General features: G+C 48.9%; 1 protein-coding gene across 7 annotated transcripts in view; it reads left to right on the forward strand.

The window, feature by feature from the left end:
* LOC146196752 (uncharacterized) overlaps window positions 1-12651 on the forward strand; it is a 68051-nt gene extending 55400 nt beyond the window's left edge. For 3 of the 7 annotated variants that reach the window (XM_084598501.1, XM_084598500.1, XM_084598499.1), the window contains exons 19-23: window positions 4111-4364; window positions 5742-5829; window positions 6634-6726; window positions 7309-7367; window positions 11649-12651. In XM_084598501.1, coding sequence (XP_084454627.1) covers window positions 4111-4364; window positions 5742-5829; window positions 6634-6726; window positions 7309-7367; window positions 11649-11852 — 698 coding nt within the window. In that variant the 3' untranslated portion in view covers window positions 11853-12651. Of the gene's footprint in view, window positions 1-4110; window positions 4365-5741; window positions 5830-6633; window positions 6727-7308; window positions 7368-11648 lie in introns of those variants that run through there. The other 4 variants (XM_084598503.1, XR_014706140.1, XR_014706141.1 and 1 more) reach the window with 4 other exon arrangements.
* Window positions 12652-19895: the final 7244 nt, after the last annotated feature.

Below are 19895 nucleotides of genomic sequence, written 5' to 3' on the forward strand. Positions count from 1 at the left end.
CCATCTACAGTCACCGGTGTCATCAATCCACATCCAAATCTGGGTAGCCACCTTCACTGATTTTTCACGGTATTTGTGTTACTCTATGCCCGGTGCCTTTGCGTGCTTTGTTCACGTTTCCAGTACGTCATTTTGACCTTGCTTTCTTTTTTCAAGTTTTGGACTTAACTGCCTTACCATGTGCTTCGCAACCGCACCTGCTTCTGCTTCACGGTGCATTGGCGTGCTTCTTGAAATTGTGCACACCCGCATTTTTATTCCCTGCGTTGTCCATACCTGCCAGGGATCCTGAATCTTGATGCTTTTGTATGATTGTACGACCAAAACAGAAATCTCCCGGAAACGCTCTCACGTTTGGCCAAATCCTTTTTCTAGTCCGGCCACATAGCTCCAAGGCTATCCACCGCTTGACACCGATTAACATCGTGATCCAGTGAAAGGTCTAAAAGGCATAGTCGGCCAAGCGCAGCAGTTAAAACTGCCAGAACTACTTTCACTTTGCTGTTTGAGACTGTAGCGCCGCCACCGCTTAGGGCAGTTCAGACGTGGCGCTAAAGTTGGATTTTGTCTATAAAGTTATAGTGGCTTAATTTCTGCCTATAATGTTTCTACACTAAAACCGGTTTTTGCTTAGGCAACTTCAGTGTTTACTTTCGGCAGCGCAGTTGCATGGTCTAGTGCAGTTTCCAAGAGGCGTGCATTGGGTGTTGTTTAGTGCCGCGTTAACGTAGTCTTCGGCCATGGCGCTAAGCAAAGAGCGCAAGAAATATCTTCAGGTCTTCCTAATGCAGTATACTGCTGAGTTTGGATGTAGTGTGCAGTCTCGGAAAGGCGAGCATCATGCGTTTTGCACAGTTTGCAATTGTGACATTAGCATCTTGCACGGCGGCAGAACGGACTTGGCTACGCACATTTAGTCGAAGAAGTACTCAAGCAACCTTCAGTGCCAAGACAAGCAACAGCGTCACCAAGATTTCTTCGGTGCACATGACGACAGCGATGTCATCCGTGCGGAGTGCTTGTTTACCGATTTCTTGTTGGAGCATAACGTCCCGCTGAGCGCCTCTGAGCACGTGGGACCTCTATTGCGCAAAATGTTCCCAAAGTCTGACGTTGCGAAGCGCTATGCATGTTCTAGAACCAAGAAACAGCTATTGTCAGTGAAATGGTGCGTCACGCACAAGAGAGCACGAGTGCCCTGAAAAAGTTTGTTTTCAGTTGCCGTGGATGGCAGTAACGACAGCCAAGCGCAGCTGTACCTGATCGTGGTTACGTATTTTGTTGAAGAATTTGGCGTGATCGATAGCAAACTTCTTGCGCTGAGCAAGGGCCAGTCAACTGGGCGCAATATCGCCAGATTGCTGATAGATACTTTGAACTCCTTGGACATACCATAGTCTAACTGCATAGCTTTTGGCTCTGACAGTGCCAACGTCATGCTGGGAAAGAAAAATGCCATAGCGGCAGTGGTGACTGAAGCCCATGAAAACATTATTATAATTGGCTGTCTGTGCCATTTACTCAATATTGCAGCACAAAAAGCGGCGTGTTGTCTCCAGCAATGTGGACGAAGTCCTCGTAGATATAGTGCAAAAAGAAAAGCTGCCCTTAAACATTTCCAAGAAATGCATAACGTTGGGTACCGAAAAATTCCGAAGCATGCGCCAACCCCGATGGCTGTCGCTTGGGAAATGCCTGGAAAGGTTAATGAATCAGAGGGATCTCGGTTGAGTTTTTTCCTTCATGAGGCGAAAAAAGAAGCCGCAAGTGCACAATTTCTGTCATACTACCAAATTCCAGACTCCAGTGGTATCGGTGCAAAGTACAGAACTGGAACACGTGCCGTGCAAATTGAAGAGAAAGAAGGCAGCAGGTGCTGCACCAGTGGCAGTGAAAAAGGCTAAGGCCACTGATATGGTGGACCAGAGTAGGCCACCATGCATAACACTTGAAGAGAGGCTGTTTCAGGTTTTGAGCTCGGACCTCAGCAAAGCGTGCTGTCTTTTTGAATAACACCATTCCTGTCTTTAAGGCATTGAACTGTCGGCTGCAGTCTCAAGCTCCTCAAATACACGCATTGCAACCTTTTGGGCTTCTTGAAGACCTCCTTTCAAGGTTTGTGCAGCCACGCCTTCTAAAGGAACACAAGGACCTACTTACAGTTGATTACCATGACAAAGATGGACAGAAGGATGATGAAGACATTGTGGTGGGACTGGAAGCCAAACACATTGTTTAGAAACTCAAGCCAAGTGAGCAAGAACAAGTTTATGAAGCTGTTCGGAAGTACATGATCGCTGCCTACGATTATATCCGCCTCCTTTTTGGCTGACAATGCAGTAATTCTAGAGTCGCAGATCTGAAATCCATCAACACTATGTCTTTTCAGAGTGTGCTTTTCTTTGTGGAGCGGTTTCCGGTCTTACTTGCCACTAAAGCAGCAAGAGTCGAAAGACCAAGCTTTGAATTCTCTGGAAATGGAATTTTTCAAACTTCAGGCGTTTGACGTTCCCCAAGATGTGCTGCAAGAGGAACGTGCTGAAAGGCACAGATGGGCAAAAGAATTTTAGCCGTATCTAAGCAGTAATGCTTGGAATCCTCTGTATACCACACAGCAATGCTGAATGTGAGAGGCAGTTCAGTATTGTAAAAAAAAAATCGCACCCAGTTCAGATCATCCATGTCCGACACAACCCTCGGTCACATTCTTTTCGCTAAATGTCGCAGGGGTGAACACTGTTATTCTCGGCAGTACTCAAAGGAATTTCTGAAAAAGGCAGCGTCTGCCACATCGAAGGTTCCGCAACACTGAGCAGTGATGTGGCACGTCAGTGGTTTTGAAACAAAGACCACCCAATTTCCGCTCTCTTGAACCAAATAAAAACAAGTCATTCAATATAAATGCCTAGCAACTCCTTCATTTCCCCCCCTTCCATGGTCCGATGATATCTCCCTAATGCCTTTTCTGTGAACCTGGCAGGTATGCGTTGTCGCATCTGCACTATGCGTTTGTGATAACATTTCTTAGGTGGTGAGAATGGCATGCAGTTCCTCATTGCTTTACGAAAACGCCAAGAATAGTTGCAAGGCAAAGACAGTCGGGCCTGGTGCTGATGGCTGATAAAACATTCGCAAGGCTGTCGTAAAAATCAATCCTTTCGAACTTCGTAAATGTCTCCCCAGGGGCATTACGAATTTGAGTCTTGGCAGGTGAGATTTTGAGGCTTCGCCGCCTATGGGCCTGTGTGGGTGAAGCATCCTCATAGTAACTTGACGGAAGCGTTTGCAAATAGGCACTACAGCTACTGTTTCGCACTACAAAAAGGGCTGCGCAGGAACTGTCCATTCTGGTTGGCGTTCCTGATAATGTGCACAAAGCACTTGATGAAATTGCAAAATATTGTTACTATTTCATATTGTTACTCGAGAGTTACTATTTGGTATTCGCACACTTATAAAGTGCATGTTCGAGTACTCAAGTGTTGCCAAATTTTTTTATTTCATTGGCCTCATTTCAGCATTCTTGGGAAGATACACCTTAAAATTATTAGCATTAACTATTACTGTGCTAATGCACAAATATTGTGCAATGCTTTTTTTTGTTGTTCTCGAACCAGCTGCTTTTGTTTAAGCAGCTCATTTTGTATTTCAAATGAAGCTGTGAATATTGCACCTTCTTTTCACCACTCTTGGCATGCACAGTGGGTCTTGCCTACTAGACTCTTGAGCTATGAAGAACAGCGAACTGCTCAAAGACCTGTTCATTGGGGTGAAGAGTGCTGCTGCTTCTGAGCAAAATGCAACATGTGCTAACATGTAGGTTGGACTTCTTATGGAACATTGCAGATTATCATCACTTGGTGAAATTTAGGCCTTTCTGCCACAGAGAATTTTGGGCCTTAGTCATTGCTGAGTGTGCATATTGCTGAGGTGAACAAGCAGTGACGCCACATTCTGGGCCGAGTTGTGTTGGGTTGGGTTGGGCTGTCAGTCTCTTGCAACTTCAGTTTCCCTACCGTTTTTACGTACTTGGGCCCTGTGGAGTTGTGCAGATGATGCTGTCGTAGTGCCTTGAGATGATGCAGCTAGTTTGTGATGTGCCCTGTGCAGAGGGGAGCAAGTTTGGCCGAGGGGAGAACAGCGACAGCAGCCCTGGCACGGTTGGGCCTCAGGGTGCTGCGGCTGGGGCTGCAGCCGGTGCTCAGGGGGCCCAGGGGGGTCAGCAGGGGGCGCCCCCGACGGCGGGCCAGCAGGCTGCCAGCCAGCCCTTCCTGAACACAATGCCCCCCACCTACGGCTACTACTTCCCCTCCAACATTATGCCTGGATCCATCCACCACTACGGCCCACCGCCCATGTTCCCCGTGAGTGCTGCCCACCTCTTCTCATTTCACATACGCTGTTTTTTTACTTACTGCCGGCGCTTCTTTTTTAACATGAACACAGGCCTGAGCAAAGCCATATGTCACATTAAGGGTCTAGTAGGTACCAGCCACACATGGCGGAGGGGTAACAGCGCTTCGGTTTTTCTAAATTCATTTATCTGAATTTGTGCCAGCTATTTGCCCCATGTTTAGAAAACGATTAGCGTAACTGACATGCGAGGTTGGAATTGATGCTTTGTTGGGATATGGAATGAGCAGGGAGGGCTTCTCATTTTGCGAGGCTAACATTATGGCACCTTTTTCTTTTTGGCAAGTTTTTTCTGCTGGGGGCCTTCGTTTGAACAGAAATGATGGGGCACAGTCACAAGTGGAAAGCAGCATAAACTAGTCTCTTTTCAAGTTTCGTGTTTGCAACAGGGCTGCATGCAACTTTCCTCTGACAACTTACAGTTGGCATGCGTCTCTCTTCCTTCTCTCTGGCCATGTGGTTCAGAAGTCTTGCTCCTCCTGTGCAGAACTCCAACTTGGTGTCGAATTACCCAGACCACTTATTTGTTTTCTCGCCTCTGTTGCACAGGACGCAGTGTTGCTACTGGGTGAGATGATTACATTGTGTATGTGTTGGTTATATTATTAAGAATCACTGCGAGCTGCAGCATTTTTAAATTCTCTGGAAGCTGGCTATTGTCACCTAGCCACATAGTTGGTGTTCATCCGCTTGAAAATGCAACTATTTGGGGGTGGTCTCGATTGTGATGCCAGTGATAGTGCTATGCTAGTTTTATTTTTTTTTTTATTATTATTTATTTATTATTTTTTTTTTTTCCCCACATGTGGTGGACAGCGTCGATTATGACTGGGACGTTTTCGTGCCTGCATTCAGATTTTTGCTGGCGGCATTATTGATCAGCTTTTTGATGATTTGTGGACTTGTCACGAAAGTGGAGCATGTTCTGCGACGGGCCTTTCTAGGCTTTGTCCTGTGCTAGTCTTGTGCATCCAGTTCTGGCTGTGCGAGCCCAGCACAGCCAAGGATTCTGGAACGGCCAAAAGCACCTGTTTTCTTGATTTCCATTGCATGCACGGTAGAGCGAATTAGGCTGCGTGTTCCCGTGGCAGTGACGTGCATGGTCTAGTGCGATGCCTACCATTCTGCTGCACTCTGCAGGTGTTAATACCACTTTCTCTCCCCCTAGAAAGAAAGGTGGGGGGGGTTGTACTGCTCGTGGCAGGTTTCGAATGTGCGTGAACTGGTGCAGCAGTGTGGGAGAAACGAACGTGTTGTGTTAGCCAAAATTGAGAGCGGTGGATGGGGGGCCTGGTTCTGATGACCCCCCGGGGGTGTTTGTGTGGCAGGTGCCTCCAGTGACCAACGCCCACGGCCCCACCACAAGCGCGCAGTTTCAGAAAGCCAGTGCATACGCATCCCACTCGTTCACCTCCGGTACGTCTTCTGCCCATTGTTGTTTCCGGCCGTTTTCTTTCTCTCTGTCGTTCAGTTTTGGACCGCTCATACCAGCCTTGTTTTCCCTCAGCAGAGTCGCTCTGCTTTCAGTGTTTTGCATCGCTGTGTCGAAATGTCAAAAGGGGCGCTTCTTGGGGCTTGCCCTAGTTTAAGTGGTCACCGTGCCCTGCGAAGGAGGCAGCATGAGAGCTGGGGGTGCTTTTTACATGGCTGCCGCTCACAAGTTTACTGACTGAGACAGTCTGGGGTAGAGTTTTGAATTGGTTCCACTTTTCTGCGCACGCAACTGATGAGATAGAACCTTATTACCTTATTATATTGTTTCTCATGACGATGAGAAGTGAGGAGGGGATTTCGTGCTGGTGTAGCTTCTATGGGTTAGTGAAAAGCGGCCGGGTACATGGTGCGGGGCATGTACAGGCGCCCAAATCTTTAACTGGCGTGCGCGAGCGGCGACTTTTCTGTGCGTCAGCGCCCTATGACGGAGCGAAGTTGGAAACAGGATGAGGCTAAGCGCATGCTCACAAAGCACGCTCAGCTGGACGCGTCGTCTGCCAGGCTGTTCCGTCCAGCTGAGCGTGCTTTGTGAGCGTGCGCTTAGCCTCATCCTGTTTCCAACTTCGCTCCGTCATATGGCGCTGACGCACAGAAAAGTCGCCGTTCGCGCACGCCAGTTAAAGATTTGGGCGCCTGTACTACCAAGCCCGCCAGTGAGGAGCATATATAGGTGAGTCATTTGCTTTCTCTCTCTCTCTCTTTCCTTTGTCTCTTACCTTTTTCTAGGCGGGTATGACAGTCTGAATCCCACGCCGGACTACGCCAAAAACACCTATGGCGCAGGTTCTCAGGGACAGGCTAAGGGCATCTCGGGTTCATGTGAGTAGTGCGAATGCATTGTGTGGCCTCTTGGACAACCCTTGCTCCTGTGGCATTCCCCCCCCCCCCCTCGAACTGCCCTTGTTGTTTATAGATGTCATGCATCATCGTTTGGATGTGCTCTCTTTTGTATGCTTGCACAGCACAAGCGAGGTGGGTGGTGTGCTTTTTTTTTATCGCATGATGTGTTTTTAGGGCAAGTGGCGACTTTGAGGAGAACAGGGCTTCTTTTGCCTGCTGCTTGTTTGTGCGCAGTGTCTCGTTGGAGAGAACGCCGTGAGAGAGAGAGAGATAAGTGTGTGTGGGTGGGACGCAGAGGATGAAACTAGGGCACAGTACAGCGGTGTGTAGCTTATGATCAGAACTGCTGTGACCATTGCCGCCGCCGCTGCTGTTTCTTTCTTTTTTTTTTTTTTTTCTTTCATTTTCCCTTTAATAAGCGGAAAAAAATGCTTAAACGTGGGCTAGGGGGCATGGTCCCAAATGGGGGACGGGTTCACCCCTAAGAGATGATGCGGGTGAGCTACTGTGTTGGAGGAGAGGGGGAAAAATGGAACAAGACCTGTGTCTCTCTTGTTGCAGTGGGTTCGGCTGATGCATCCAGGTCAGGGCACGCTAGAACCCATCCCCATTTAGCAAAGGTACTGACCCACAGTTTCTCCTCTGTGTTCCTCCTTTCTCTCTCTCTCTCTCTCACCTTCTTTCACTTCGTTGCCTGCTGGGGCTGCTCCTTCCTATCCTTTGCCTTTCCAAGACTGTTGTCTGAGGATGCATTGTCCTTCTCTTTGCCCCTTCCTCCACTCTGCTGCCTCCATCCATTTCTCTCACTTCAGCAGCTCCTCGTACATTGCACCATGGTTTGCTTCTGTTTCTCATTCCTCTCTTTGGTAAAGCGCTGTTGAGGGAAAGGGTAGCCTTGTGCACGGCTGCTTCAGAACTCGTTAGTTTTTTCTCCGATGCACTTTTCTGCTTTTCCAACTGCACTGGTGTGGCTTTCCACATCTCTTGTCAAGAGGCTACTTCTGCCTTTGTTGTATTATTTTTCCTTTTCTGACTTTTTTTTTTATATATATACAGTGCAATGTGTAGTTGGTTGTAGTTTTCTGGACTTGGGCAGTGGAAACTGATGCCTCTACTACCGTTGTGTGGTGCGTCTCTTGAGATGTCTGGTCTTAAGTAATGTTTCGTGTAAAGGTTACTAGAAGTAAACCTTGTTATAACAAAACTGGAAAGTTTTGTCATTATTTGCCACATCTACACTTTCATTGTATGAGTTTCTTCTCGTGTTAAGACTCAAAAGCACAATGCAAAATAGTAACTAAAATAAGGAATATATATGTATATAGGTTAAATCGCCATAAAGATGTTTGCTGCAGACCTCCATTACGCAAGGTATCATGGAAAACTGCTTCACAATCGCGTGTTCAGTGCAACTGCGGCAGCAGCCACGAGCACAGTTAACACAGTTTGTGTGTTCTTGCGTGCTATTGGCACCTCTTTGTAGAAACCGCAAATCTCTGCAGGCTTCACTTTGGTGGTATGGTATCAAATGGCACTGCAGCAGTTGAGGTGCAAAAGGAGCACAAACCAACAAAGTGCAGAAAAAAAGAATTGCGGTACTATTCTTCGTCTCGCAAGCTATTTGCAGCACTGCGAAAGGCAGGGGCGACCTTGTCCAATCGGGATCATGCGCACTACAATAGGTAATTCTGCTTCCGTGGGCCTCTCGCCCTCGAAATGAGTGGGCTTGACAGCAGGAGCACTGTTATCTATTATAGTGCACTGGGTCATTGTAATGCACGAGATCTTGAGTGAGCCAGGGCTCCCTGCCTTTCTCATTGCTGCAAACGTTAGTCCTGTGAGATAAGTATAATATTGCCACCTAGCATACGTCTGTGCGTCATTCACTTTTGCAGTACTGTAAAATGAGGTTACTTTGTGACACGCGCTCGGTTTTCTGTATTTTACATCTCGCGCCACGACCAGGCGCCGCCGAAAAGCTACGAGCCACTCAACAAGCTTGCCTGATATGCCGTGCCACCTACCGGCAGCCGGCCGAAGTTCCTGCGCTCCGGAGCCACCCAGACGTCGCCTGGTTGAATCGTGTTTTAGCGCCCATCTGGTGAAGCACCGTAAACTTTGTGTGCTCAACCCGTCCGCATGAGAAAACCAGTGAAAACAGCTATGTACTTCTGATTGCTAATATCTAGGCTAAAATAAACTAATATAAATTTAATCAAGTCATGATTGTATAAGGTTGTAGAAAGGAAACTGAAATGTTGATACTTCGCGGGGTAACTTTGGGACATGCCAACAAAGAAGCCAGCAGGACGGGAAAAGCGACAACCGGAAAGAAAGGCAACTCTTCCTCCGGTATCAGAGCTAGATGACCTAGGAAGAGGTCTTCTCTTGAGGACGACCGCGCAGAAGAAAGCAGTGACAGTGAATCGTCTTCAGATGGTCAGCATGGAGACAACAAAAAGTGGTCGGAAGGAGATACAAGTGATTCCGTGGTACTGTCTGGAAGTCTTGACAACCTATTGGAAACGGACACTCCTACCACTTCCGTGGTTCCAAATACTAGCAACGTCCCGAGGGTCCGCGGTACGGTTTCCGGAGAAAGCACCTTCAAGGGGGATGACGTCGTAGTAAACTTCGAAGGACAACTTTTCCCGGGAAGAGTGACTGAAGTCAAGCCTGAGGGGTACATCGTCAGCACTATGGAGAGGACCAAAAAGAATTGGAGATGGCCGGACCACGAAGACGCTATTTTGTACTCAAAATAAGAAATTTTGTACATAATTGAATCCCCTAGGCCAGTAGGCAAGCGAGGCATCTTTGAAGTAAAAGATCTTGATTGAGGAGGTACATGTATCAATCATTTTCAATACAGTTGTAACGCTGCCGGAGCAGAAACGAATTGTAGACAACGCAAATAAAGTTTAGATGGGGTAACTTTATGTCAGCCCTTTTTTTCCCAATCGTATTCAGCCAAAACCAACGTTGTCACAAAGTTGCCCCACACGGCGGGGCAACTTTGCGACAGCTTTTAACCTGAATATTGCCGTTTGTATTAAAGATGCGGATTTGTAGAACATACCGTCGTGTGAGGGAAGGCTTTAGCAGCGTTATGCCACTATTCATTCGTCTTTATGTTGATAATTGTTCAGCGAGAGAATGAAAACGTATGAAATCTGTCACAAAGTAACCCCATTTTACAGTATGTGCAAAAGCAGCGCGAACCAGCAGGATGATATTGATAAAAACTGGAAAAAAAAAAGAAAACTGATTATTGCAATTTAAACCCGCAAACAAAAAAACATGCCCACATATTTTCCTACGCATCTATGCTTACCACTTAGCCATGAATGATGTTGAACAATGTGAATCATTGTAAAAAAATCTAGTGCTTTATTACAGGATGAATGAATAGCCATAGCAACATAAACATTCTTAAAAAGTCGACAGTTTGTACTTGCTGAGCGGCACTGAAGCTTGTGCATCGCTTCTAGTTGTACGTACGCTGGTGGCAATTTTTTTGCATACACAAAACTGATCAGAGTGGATAGATTGTTGAAATCGTCGGCTGAGGAAGCCGGCATATTTTCGCGAGGCTTTCAACCTTGAAACCTTGTCTGGAATTCCAATGAATCTGTTATTTCACCTTGAGAGATACCACCTTGCCTTTAGTCGGCGCCATCTTTCATCAATGCACAGTCTAGAAACGGCACACCCTTTTCACGTGTTGGGTTTCTTCTCAAGTATTCAACCTTATATCAAACATTCAAATTTTCTTGGTAAAAATCTTTCGGGCGGCCACAATTCTCTCTTACACCCGAGATGTAGCTGATAATAGTCTTTATGTGTGGCGTTTATTTTTACATGAGGGCAATAGGAAAATTGATAAATGTAAAGAATTTGATAGCTATAAGTGGCATATCGTTGCATCTGGTATTGCTATGCGTGGATTACTTAGCGGATGCCAGGTAGGCTGAGAGTGAGGGACACACAGGGAGAGATGTACACTTCAGGCTCCCCTGCATCTTTAAGGGAATAGGTGAACTTCCTTACCTTCAATGTAGAATGTCGAAAATTAATACACTGACTTGAAATAGCATAAAAAAGTCTAATATAAAGTGTCAGTGATATCTACAGTATTTTTTGTTGCGGAAAGCCTAGCACGACGGCAAAATGTGCTTACGGGTTTACGTAAATGTTTTAATATTTACTAATAAGTGGGGGTCTAAATCAAGGCATTCATGATTTTCCTTTTCACTCGTTTTTTAAAGTAGATAGTGTGCATCTTCTCCTGTTATTTAGGATGCACCATGGCTTAATTACTGGATAATGGATCTGACTGTCTCAATACAGGGCAAATGTGGCTAATTACAACAAAGCCCAAAGTCATTGGAATCCATGCATCTATTGCTATTCTATGCTTTCTATGAGAAGAAAAAAGAAAGCTTGAAAGTTCTGAGCTAGCATACATTGCCTATGTACATTGCTCTGTCTATATATTGCAACTCATAGAATTTGCTTTTTGGTGAAATAATTCAGTACAACACAGTGTTGTAGATCCTGAAAGTAACAAATCTGAAACCTAAGTGGAGTTCGGTTGTTTGAAAATGCCGGCATGTGTCCGTCCAGTGGTGACTGATTTTCTGCCTACTGCCTGTTTTGTTTGGTTGTGTGCGACCTGTCAGGAGTAGCAGTGACAGAATCTGCGCTCGCTCCTATTTTCTGAGGCCTGCATATTAGAGAGTACAGAACTTGTTGCGTAAAAATTAGCCGCATTATTTTTAATTTTTTTTTTGTACTGTTGTATGGTTGAGCCCCCCTTGTGCGTGCACTGCAGTCGGTTTGGTATAGAGTGCTAACCCACACTTCCCCTTCCTCCCTCCCCCTGGCATTCATCTGTGCAGTCTTTTGAGAAGCCAGGCTTTCTGGCCAGCTCACAACCTACGGCAGCAGCATCATCCACAGTGGCCAGTCACCAGCAGCAGCAGCCAGGAGGCTCGTCATACCCACAGTTTGCTGGACCCCGTGGTTCACCACCCTCTTTGGCAAAGCAGCAGCACCAGCAGCAGCCTCACATGCGCCAGAACTACCCTTACTGGGGCAACTGAAGTGTCACCGCCTTTCCTCGTCCTTCACACTGTGTACTTCCTGCCATCACAAACAGTCTGTCCTCCTCCCTCCTTGATGCCCTTCCCCGAAAAGACTATGTTCTTGAAGTGGACTTTTAGAAGTGTTAGCATGCTGCCGGGTTCGAATGGGTGTTTGCAGGTGGGGGGTGGTGGCGCCTGTCCCTTGCGCTCACAAAAGACTGTTCGTCGCCATTCTCCCCCAACCCTCAGGTCCATCACACTCCTTCGGTCTTCTCATCTTGATGGTGTGTGAACTGCTGCTGACGAGGAGGGTGGTGGAATTGCTGCTGGCTGTTATGGGGGTTAGAAGGTGCTGTTGCGCCTTCTTGACTGTGGTGGTTCTGCTGCAGCGATGGTGAAGCTGCGCGTGCCTACTGTGCTGTCTCCCTTCCCTCCTCACTCGTTTTTTACAGACCACCTTCCTTTCGTTTTTTTCTTTTGCGTGTCCACATTTTGGTCTACCTTGTCTCCGCCCTCCTCTTACCAAACTTTTTTTTTTTTTTTTGTAGTTTTAGTTGTAGTTTAAGTGGAGAATCAGCAGATTGCACAGGCTGTTTGTCCCTTTTCAGTTGCTACTTGTTGCACAACCGGCTTTCTTCCCTCTTTCACCAGGATTTATTTGCAGGCAGATTCGCGTGGTGGTTATGATAGTGATGTGCAGTGATTCTCGTGGAAATGCGCTCTTTGCCTACCATCTGCTTTGCGAATGCTGCTTCTCTGATGGGTACCGCATGTCACATTATCTTTTAGTGTTGTGCCAGATTTTTTTTTTTTTTTTTTTCATACAACTTCCTTTGCGCCACAGTTCTTTGCATACATTTTTTTTTTCTTTGCCAAATTGGGGCTTCGATCACAGATTTTACAAGTCTATGAGGCCTGCCAGCCAGTAGCAGCAGCAGAGGCTTTTCCCGGTGCTTTGCAATTAGGACATTGTTTAGCATGACTGTTGTCTTCGTACAAGGGTAGGGGAAGAAACCTACTCTACGAGGGTATAGCAACAATCCAAATTGTCTGCGTGAGTGTTGCCAGCATTGTTAGTCAAAAATTTGTGCAAGAGCTTGGCCAGTGCCTATATTGCAGGTATAAGAAGAAAAAAGCCTGCAATCACAGCTTGCGTTTGTTTGCCATTTTGGTTCTTGCTGCCTTGGCTCATGGGGCCTCCATTGTCTTGCCATCTTTGGTTAGCATGGAACATGTAGTCAAGAAGGATGGTGAAGTCGATAAAAATGGCTGATCGATGTGTGGAGAGAAACTACGGCATCTCAGTGCCTATTAGCGCACGATTTCTTTGCAGGCAAATGCTTAGCTTTTATTTGTTTTATTGGAGAGCCCAAGCTGAACCCGACCTGCTGACTGCATTGTCCATTTCCGCTGGTCTCCTCTGGACTCGTGTGTGTCTGTACATCTGTGGAGAATTACCTGTTTGCTAGTTTTTGTGCTTGCGAGGTTCTTTTGTACATAATCGCCAGGCGGCGACATCATGGGGTGCTTGCAGCATACACCACACTTGGCCACTGTCCTTGTTCCCACTTCTTCCGCATTTTTTTTTTTTTTTTAGGTTTTCTCATTCTCGTGTGTGTGCGTGCGCGTGTGTGTGTGGATGAGTAAATAGTGCAGTGAGCTGTTGCTGCGGGGGAGCGAGACTTATGCTGCTGGCAGGCAGGCAAGTTTTTTTTTTGTTTGTTTGTTTGTTTTTTTTTCACAGACTAGATGTGTTCATTGTCGTTTTTGTTTCGGAAGCTGCAATGCTGTGTTTGAGAGTTCAGAACTTTGTCTCTCTGTTGTTTGATTTTCTCGCATGTTTTTTTTTTTAATTTTTTTTCCAGAATTGTGCAGTGTTTGCTTATTCAGAATTGTGCAGTGTTTTTTGCGGAAAAGGAAATGCAGCAGCCCACAGTAGTATTTTTTCTACTGAAGCCATCTTTGCACTGTGTGTATGTTGTCGGGAATGTCCTCCCCTTCCTTTCTGTAATATTTTTGCACCCACGATTTTTGTTGAGCGAATCCTCTTTTTTGTGAAGTTGGCATATATATATTATATATATATAATGTATATGTATACATATTCGTAGGGAAGTGAACTGAGCAAACAAGTCCCATGTAAAGTTTTTCCCATGCGGAAACAAAAAATGTGTGGCAGTGCAGCGGGAAATCAGGATGGGAAGAAAAAATAAATGTTTGTAAATATAAATATACAGTTTTTGTTTTTCTTTCGATTGTGTTATCAGTCTCAGCGTTTTCTTGCAGTGAGTTCAATGTTTGCAGAATGCTCACACAGTCTGATAATAAGCATGCAAATGGGAAGAGCTGGTAGTTTTTGTTTGTGTGGTTCGAAGGTGTGATATATATATATAGTTTGTGACGAGAGGCTCCGGAAAAAAAATAAAATTCTTGTCATTAATTTTGAGATTTGTGTGTGTGTTTGTTTTTCTCAACTGCAGACTCTGGTAGAATTTATAGTACAAAACCTTCTTTCACCTCTGTTTTTAGTAAGCAGTTCAGCTTCTTAATTTACACGTGCACCATCTTGCTAAAGTGTTTGCATAAATTTCAGTGTGAGCATCTTCTTGCATTGCAAAGCTGCGTGTACCATAGTAGGTACCAGCACCAGTGGCCTAACAAGAAGTAGGGTAGGCAAAAAGATAACCTGGCCATAATGTATTCACTAAGCCATTCACGCCTGGCATTTTCTGGCCGCATCATTTGGCCATATTCTGGTGGAGCACTAGGACAAATTGCCTTTGTTGTCCACACGCCACTTATACTAGTTTCCTTTTATGGCCGTCCTGGTTCCGCATCTCCTAATTTTGGATGGGTTCGTTTTCTGCGTTCTACCTACTCTGGTATCCCTATTCTAGTCGGTGGGGACCTCAACGGCGCACACACCTCGTGGGGTTACCCATCTGATACTCCCAGGGGTGCACACATCCAGGGCAGCTTTCATCATTTAAACCACCCGCATACATCTACCCGTCCACGAGGCGGGCCTTATTCACCTGATTTGACTTGGTAATCGACAACAGCCCTCGGTGGGCTGTTGAACCAGATACCTGGGGTAGTGACCACAGTCCTATCTTTATCTCTCTCACTCCGCGGGTATGTAAAATACGCCGTAGCGTACGAATAACATCATGGGACTCTGTACGCGCAGACAATCGCTTATCTGATTTCACCCCATCGTCAGCATTGTCAACTCTCTCTGCTGTTCTTGCGTCCCACGATTACCACCACTGCAAATGAAGACTTGCCAAACCCGGACATCCACCTCCTGAATCTTAGGGCTCTGCGTCGCCAGGCGGTTCATTATGCTGCTCGTAACCCCGATGACCCATCGGCTATCTCCGCTCTTCACCGGGCTACCGCACGTGCGAGGCGGTATGAAAAGCGTCTAGGAAGGCAACGTTTGGCTTCATGGTGTGAGCGCCTGTCCTCCAAGCAGGGTAATCGACAACTTTGGCGAGTGTTTCACGCCATGGAGCGCTCTTCTCAAGTTTCTAATTACACAGAGAGCATTCGCCTTGCGATGAATGTAGATCAGGACACATTTGCAAAACAGGCGGCCAGACAGTTTTTTCCCCACTATGATTCCACCTCGACTACTTCACCTTGCTTACCGGTTACCGAACCCCCCGATGAGATTACTTCTGACCTAACCATGGCAGAGCTGCTGGCCTCCATTGAACGCCTCAAATCTAACTCTGCTCCCGGGCACAACGGCATACCTAACTCCTTATTCCGCAACTTAGAAGGGACTGCATTGCAGGCCCTGCTTGATGCATTCAATGACGTGTGGCATTCTGGTGTCATGCCGGACGAGTGGAAGCATTCTGTTCCAATACCGAAGTCAGGTCATCCTCCAGTATCTCTCTCGGCCCTTCGTCCAATTCCCCTGACGCCAACAATCTGCAAGCTTTACGAAAATGTTCTCGCCACTCGCTTATCGTGGTGGTTGGATTCCCGTGATAGTTATCCAGAATCCCAAATTGGCTTCCGCCCGCAAATAGGAATGGAGGACGGTCTTGCTACTTTGGCTGCTGACGTGCTTCACCTGTCATCTAGTTAGAACTGTGATCATAACAAAGGCATATGATAACATCACTCAGCCATTCTTGCCTCCCTACAAACTCTTGGTCTCCCTCGCAGGTCTTTCCTCTCCATTCACGCCTTTCTAACAAATAGAACGTTCAGTGTGCGTGTCCATGGAAAGCCCTTTGGTCACTTCCCCTCAGAGGAGTGCCCCAGGGCTCCGTTCTTCATTCCACTTGTTCGAGCCCTAGCGGCCATACCTTCTGTACGCGTGCTTGCGTATGCCGATATAACATTATGGTGCTGTCACCCAGATACGTCTGTCCATCAGACGGCCCTCCAGCATGCGCTGGATTATTGACATTTCGCCTCCCTCATTTGGGTCTAACTCTTTCGCATACAAAATCCTGTTTCAATCGCATTGGAAATAAAGCTGGCTTACGGAAAGCTCCCACTATAAATTGTATGATAGATAATACCCCGATTACTCAGGCACAAACCGTTCGCATTCTTGGTCTTCTTCATTCCTCTAGGACTGGCACCCCGTGGCTGACAGCCATCCGTAAGTCTGCTCACGCTACTCTAGATCTGATTCGTCGCATAGCTATGCGCTCTGGCGGCGCGCGTGCTCACACGGCTCGCCAGCTTGTTCGCTCTGTCCTCCAGCCGCGTATAATCTACCAGGCACAGTTTCAACGTCTCACCCGCAGACAGTGGGACTCCCTTGAAATCATCAATCATGAGGCTATGCGTGCAATAACATATCTTCCCCGCCTAACACCCATACCAGTACTTCAGGAGTACGCCCAGCTAAATACGCTCAGTGAACTCGTTGATCAGCGGATGGCAAACAGCTCGCAAACAGTCTTTACAACTACATCATTTAAAGACACTACCTCCATCGTACTGCCAGCTCACGGACAATCGCCCCACTGCTTCCCCGTCGGTATCATCCGCACATCTGCCTGAAGGGTGCATATTATATACCGATGCATCACATACTGCAGAGCGAGGAGTTAATTCTGTGTATAGTCCCTCTCATCCGCATCTCAACACTCACGTGACATATACCGCGGATACGTGCACCCCTCTGGCACTGGAACTTCAAGCCATTTAACAATGCCATACATTCCCTTCCGCCAGTTCCTAGATTCAATGCAGTTCATCTTTACACAGACTCTCTCACTGCCCTTAAACAGCTTAAGGCCGTTCGACGCACATTCCAAATAACACAGTCCATACATTCGCTCTGTTCAAAGTACCCATGTCCTGTGCGCATACACTGGATTCGCGGCCATGCTCGCGATCCACATAATATTCAAGCGGATGCTATGAGGCACATAAACACATCAGGCGATCCACCACCTTCCCCTCAGTGCTCGGATCCCATCACCACCCACGAACTTCTTCGGGCCCTCTACCGGTCTAAGAAAAAGACGGCTCCAGGTGCAGATGGGATCACCCTCCAAATGCTGCGCAACCTAGACTCCCCAGAAAAGGCCCGCCTCCTGCAGGTGTTCAACGGGATCTGGGAAAGCGGCATCCTTCCCGAGAGTTGGACTACGGCCATTGTGGTCCCCATTCTCAAGGGGAAGAAGCCCCCCCAGCAGCTCTCGTCCTACCGCCCCGTGTCCCTGACATCTGCAGCCTGCAAGGCCATGGAGTCCGTGGTCCTGGAGCGCCTCTCTTGGATCGCACGGGTGAAGAACTTTCTCCCTGAATGCCAGTCCGGGTTCCGGAGACACAGGTGCACAGCGGACTCCATCGCGGATGTAGTGTCCACCCTGGAAGAGGCACAGTACGTGGGCGACGTCGCCTTTCTCGCCCTTCTGGACGTCGAGTCTGCCTTCGACCACCTACCACACCAAGCCATCCAACAGGCTCTGGATGACCTGGGAGTCACAGGTAACCTGCGGCGTTTCATCACAGCCTTTCTTTCCAATCGTACCCTGCAGGTCCGGGTTGGACAGACCCTGAGCTCGCCTCGCCCCATCAACACCGGAGTGCCCCAGGGGTCTGTTCTCAGCCCCTTCCTGTTCAACCTGGTGCTGGCCGGTCTCCCGAGCGCCATCAAACAGGATCGGGACCACAGAGTGCTGACCCCGATCTACGCTGATGACGTGGCGCTCTGGGTCCGGGCCCCAAGGAGGAGGATGATCTCTGCCAGGAAAGCCCTTCAACGAGCCCTCGACTCCGTGCAGCAGTTCCTTCGCGACAGGGGGCTCAAGCTCTCTGCCGCAAAGTCTGAGGCCCTCATGGTGCACCCTTTGGGAGCACGAGCGTCAGCTCATGCAACCACCCTGATGATCGACGGCACCAGCCTGCCCTGGAGACGCCAGGTCAAGTACCTGGGGCTGGTGATCGATCACCGCCTCACATGGATCCCTGCAGACAAGGCCTACCTGGGTCATCTGAACCGGGTTGGCCGAGCAGCCCAACGTCTTCTTGCAGGGGGCAACGGTTGCTCCACATCATGGGCAATCCGGCTGTTTGAGGCGGCCGCCACCTCTTCGATACTTTATGCCCTCCCTTTTGTTTCCCTCAGGCCCACCAGAGTGAACATCCTGGACGGAGCACGCAGGAAATGGATCCGACGCCTGCTGGGAGCAACGCAGTGCTCTAGGATTGCGGCAACACTGGCGGAAGCCGGTGTCTACCCCCTGACCCTGCAGCTCCTCCAGAGAGGCCTCACTCACGTGGACCGCCTTCACCATGCCCCTGACGGAGCTTCCCTCCTGGCACGGCTGTGCAGCGCCCCCCATTCACGGATGGGGCAACTGACGGCTGTATACAAGGACTTCATCGGAGATGCCCCAGGGTATTCCATCCTCCCTCCTCCACCAACACGTCCTCCTTTGCAGGTCATCCTTGACCTGGAGGGGGTCAGCAAGCGCCACTCCCCAGTTTCTGCCCTGGGCCAAGCTGCCGCAGCCCTGATTGAAGAGTCCCTCCTCTTCACCGACGGCTCGGTCCTGCCTTCCACGGGCCAGGCTGCAGCGGCTATGACGGCCCCACAGGTGGGGGTGTCCAGCTCTTGCAGGCTCTCCTTTCCAGGTAGCTCTACTGCAGCCGAGCTGGCGGGCATCCGTCTGGCAGCGGACTTCCTGGAGACTGGTCAGCCCCCAGGCTTCTACACCATCCTGTGCGACTCGAGGCCGGCACTGCAGCTCCTGCGCAAGCCGTCCTGCTTCCAGCTATCGGCTTGCCACCTACGAGCGCGACTCCAGGCCCCGGAGGATGCCGGCTTCGTCATCTTACTGCACTGGATCCCGGGCCATGCGAGCATCCAGGGCAACGATGAGGCCGACGCACTTGCCAAAGCGGCCCACTCCGACCAGGTAAGTATGACTAATCATGTATCTGCCTTTGACTTTTCCAGGCTCCCCCTCAAGAAGGCCGGGTGCAGGGCCCTCAAGAGGGCCCTGCACCCCGATCGGCGGATCGCCGAGGGGAGGACTTTCCACCGCCTGTCCGACAAGCTCGCCCGCAGGGAACGAGCTCTCCTCCTACGCCTCCGCACCGGAGGTTCCTGGACGCCCACGGAGATGTATGTCCGTGGCCGGGCCCCCACCCCAGCATGCCCCTCCTGCGGTGATGCAGGAACACTGGGGCACCTCCTCTGTGTGTGCCCGGCACACGCCCACCACCGTCGCAAGATGGAGGCAGGCTACCGGGCCCTCGGACTTCCTGCTGCCACCGAGGAGCACCTGCTCTTCCCGGCCAGGAGCCCCCTGGCAGCCCACCGGCTCCTGCTGGCCTTCCTGGAGGAGTCCGGCCTGGCTGCAAGACTGTAGCCCACCACCGGGCCTGCTGACCTGGCCACAGCTCTGGCGACGGAGCCGATGACAAGGACGACGAGAGCGACTCCACGACGACGACGATGACCCCCCCTCCCCCTACCAACATCCTATCTCCCCTTCCCCCGGACACCAAGAGTGCCGCCGCAAATTAAGGCCGGCATAACCCGTGTCCGGTATCCCCCCCCCCCCCCCCCAA

This window comes from Amblyomma maculatum, chromosome 3 (assembly GCF_055883805.1).
Source record: "Amblyomma maculatum isolate TAMU_Amacu chromosome 3, ASM5588380v1, whole genome shotgun sequence".
NCBI classification, from domain to species: domain Eukaryota; kingdom Metazoa; phylum Arthropoda; class Arachnida; order Ixodida; family Ixodidae; genus Amblyomma; species Amblyomma maculatum.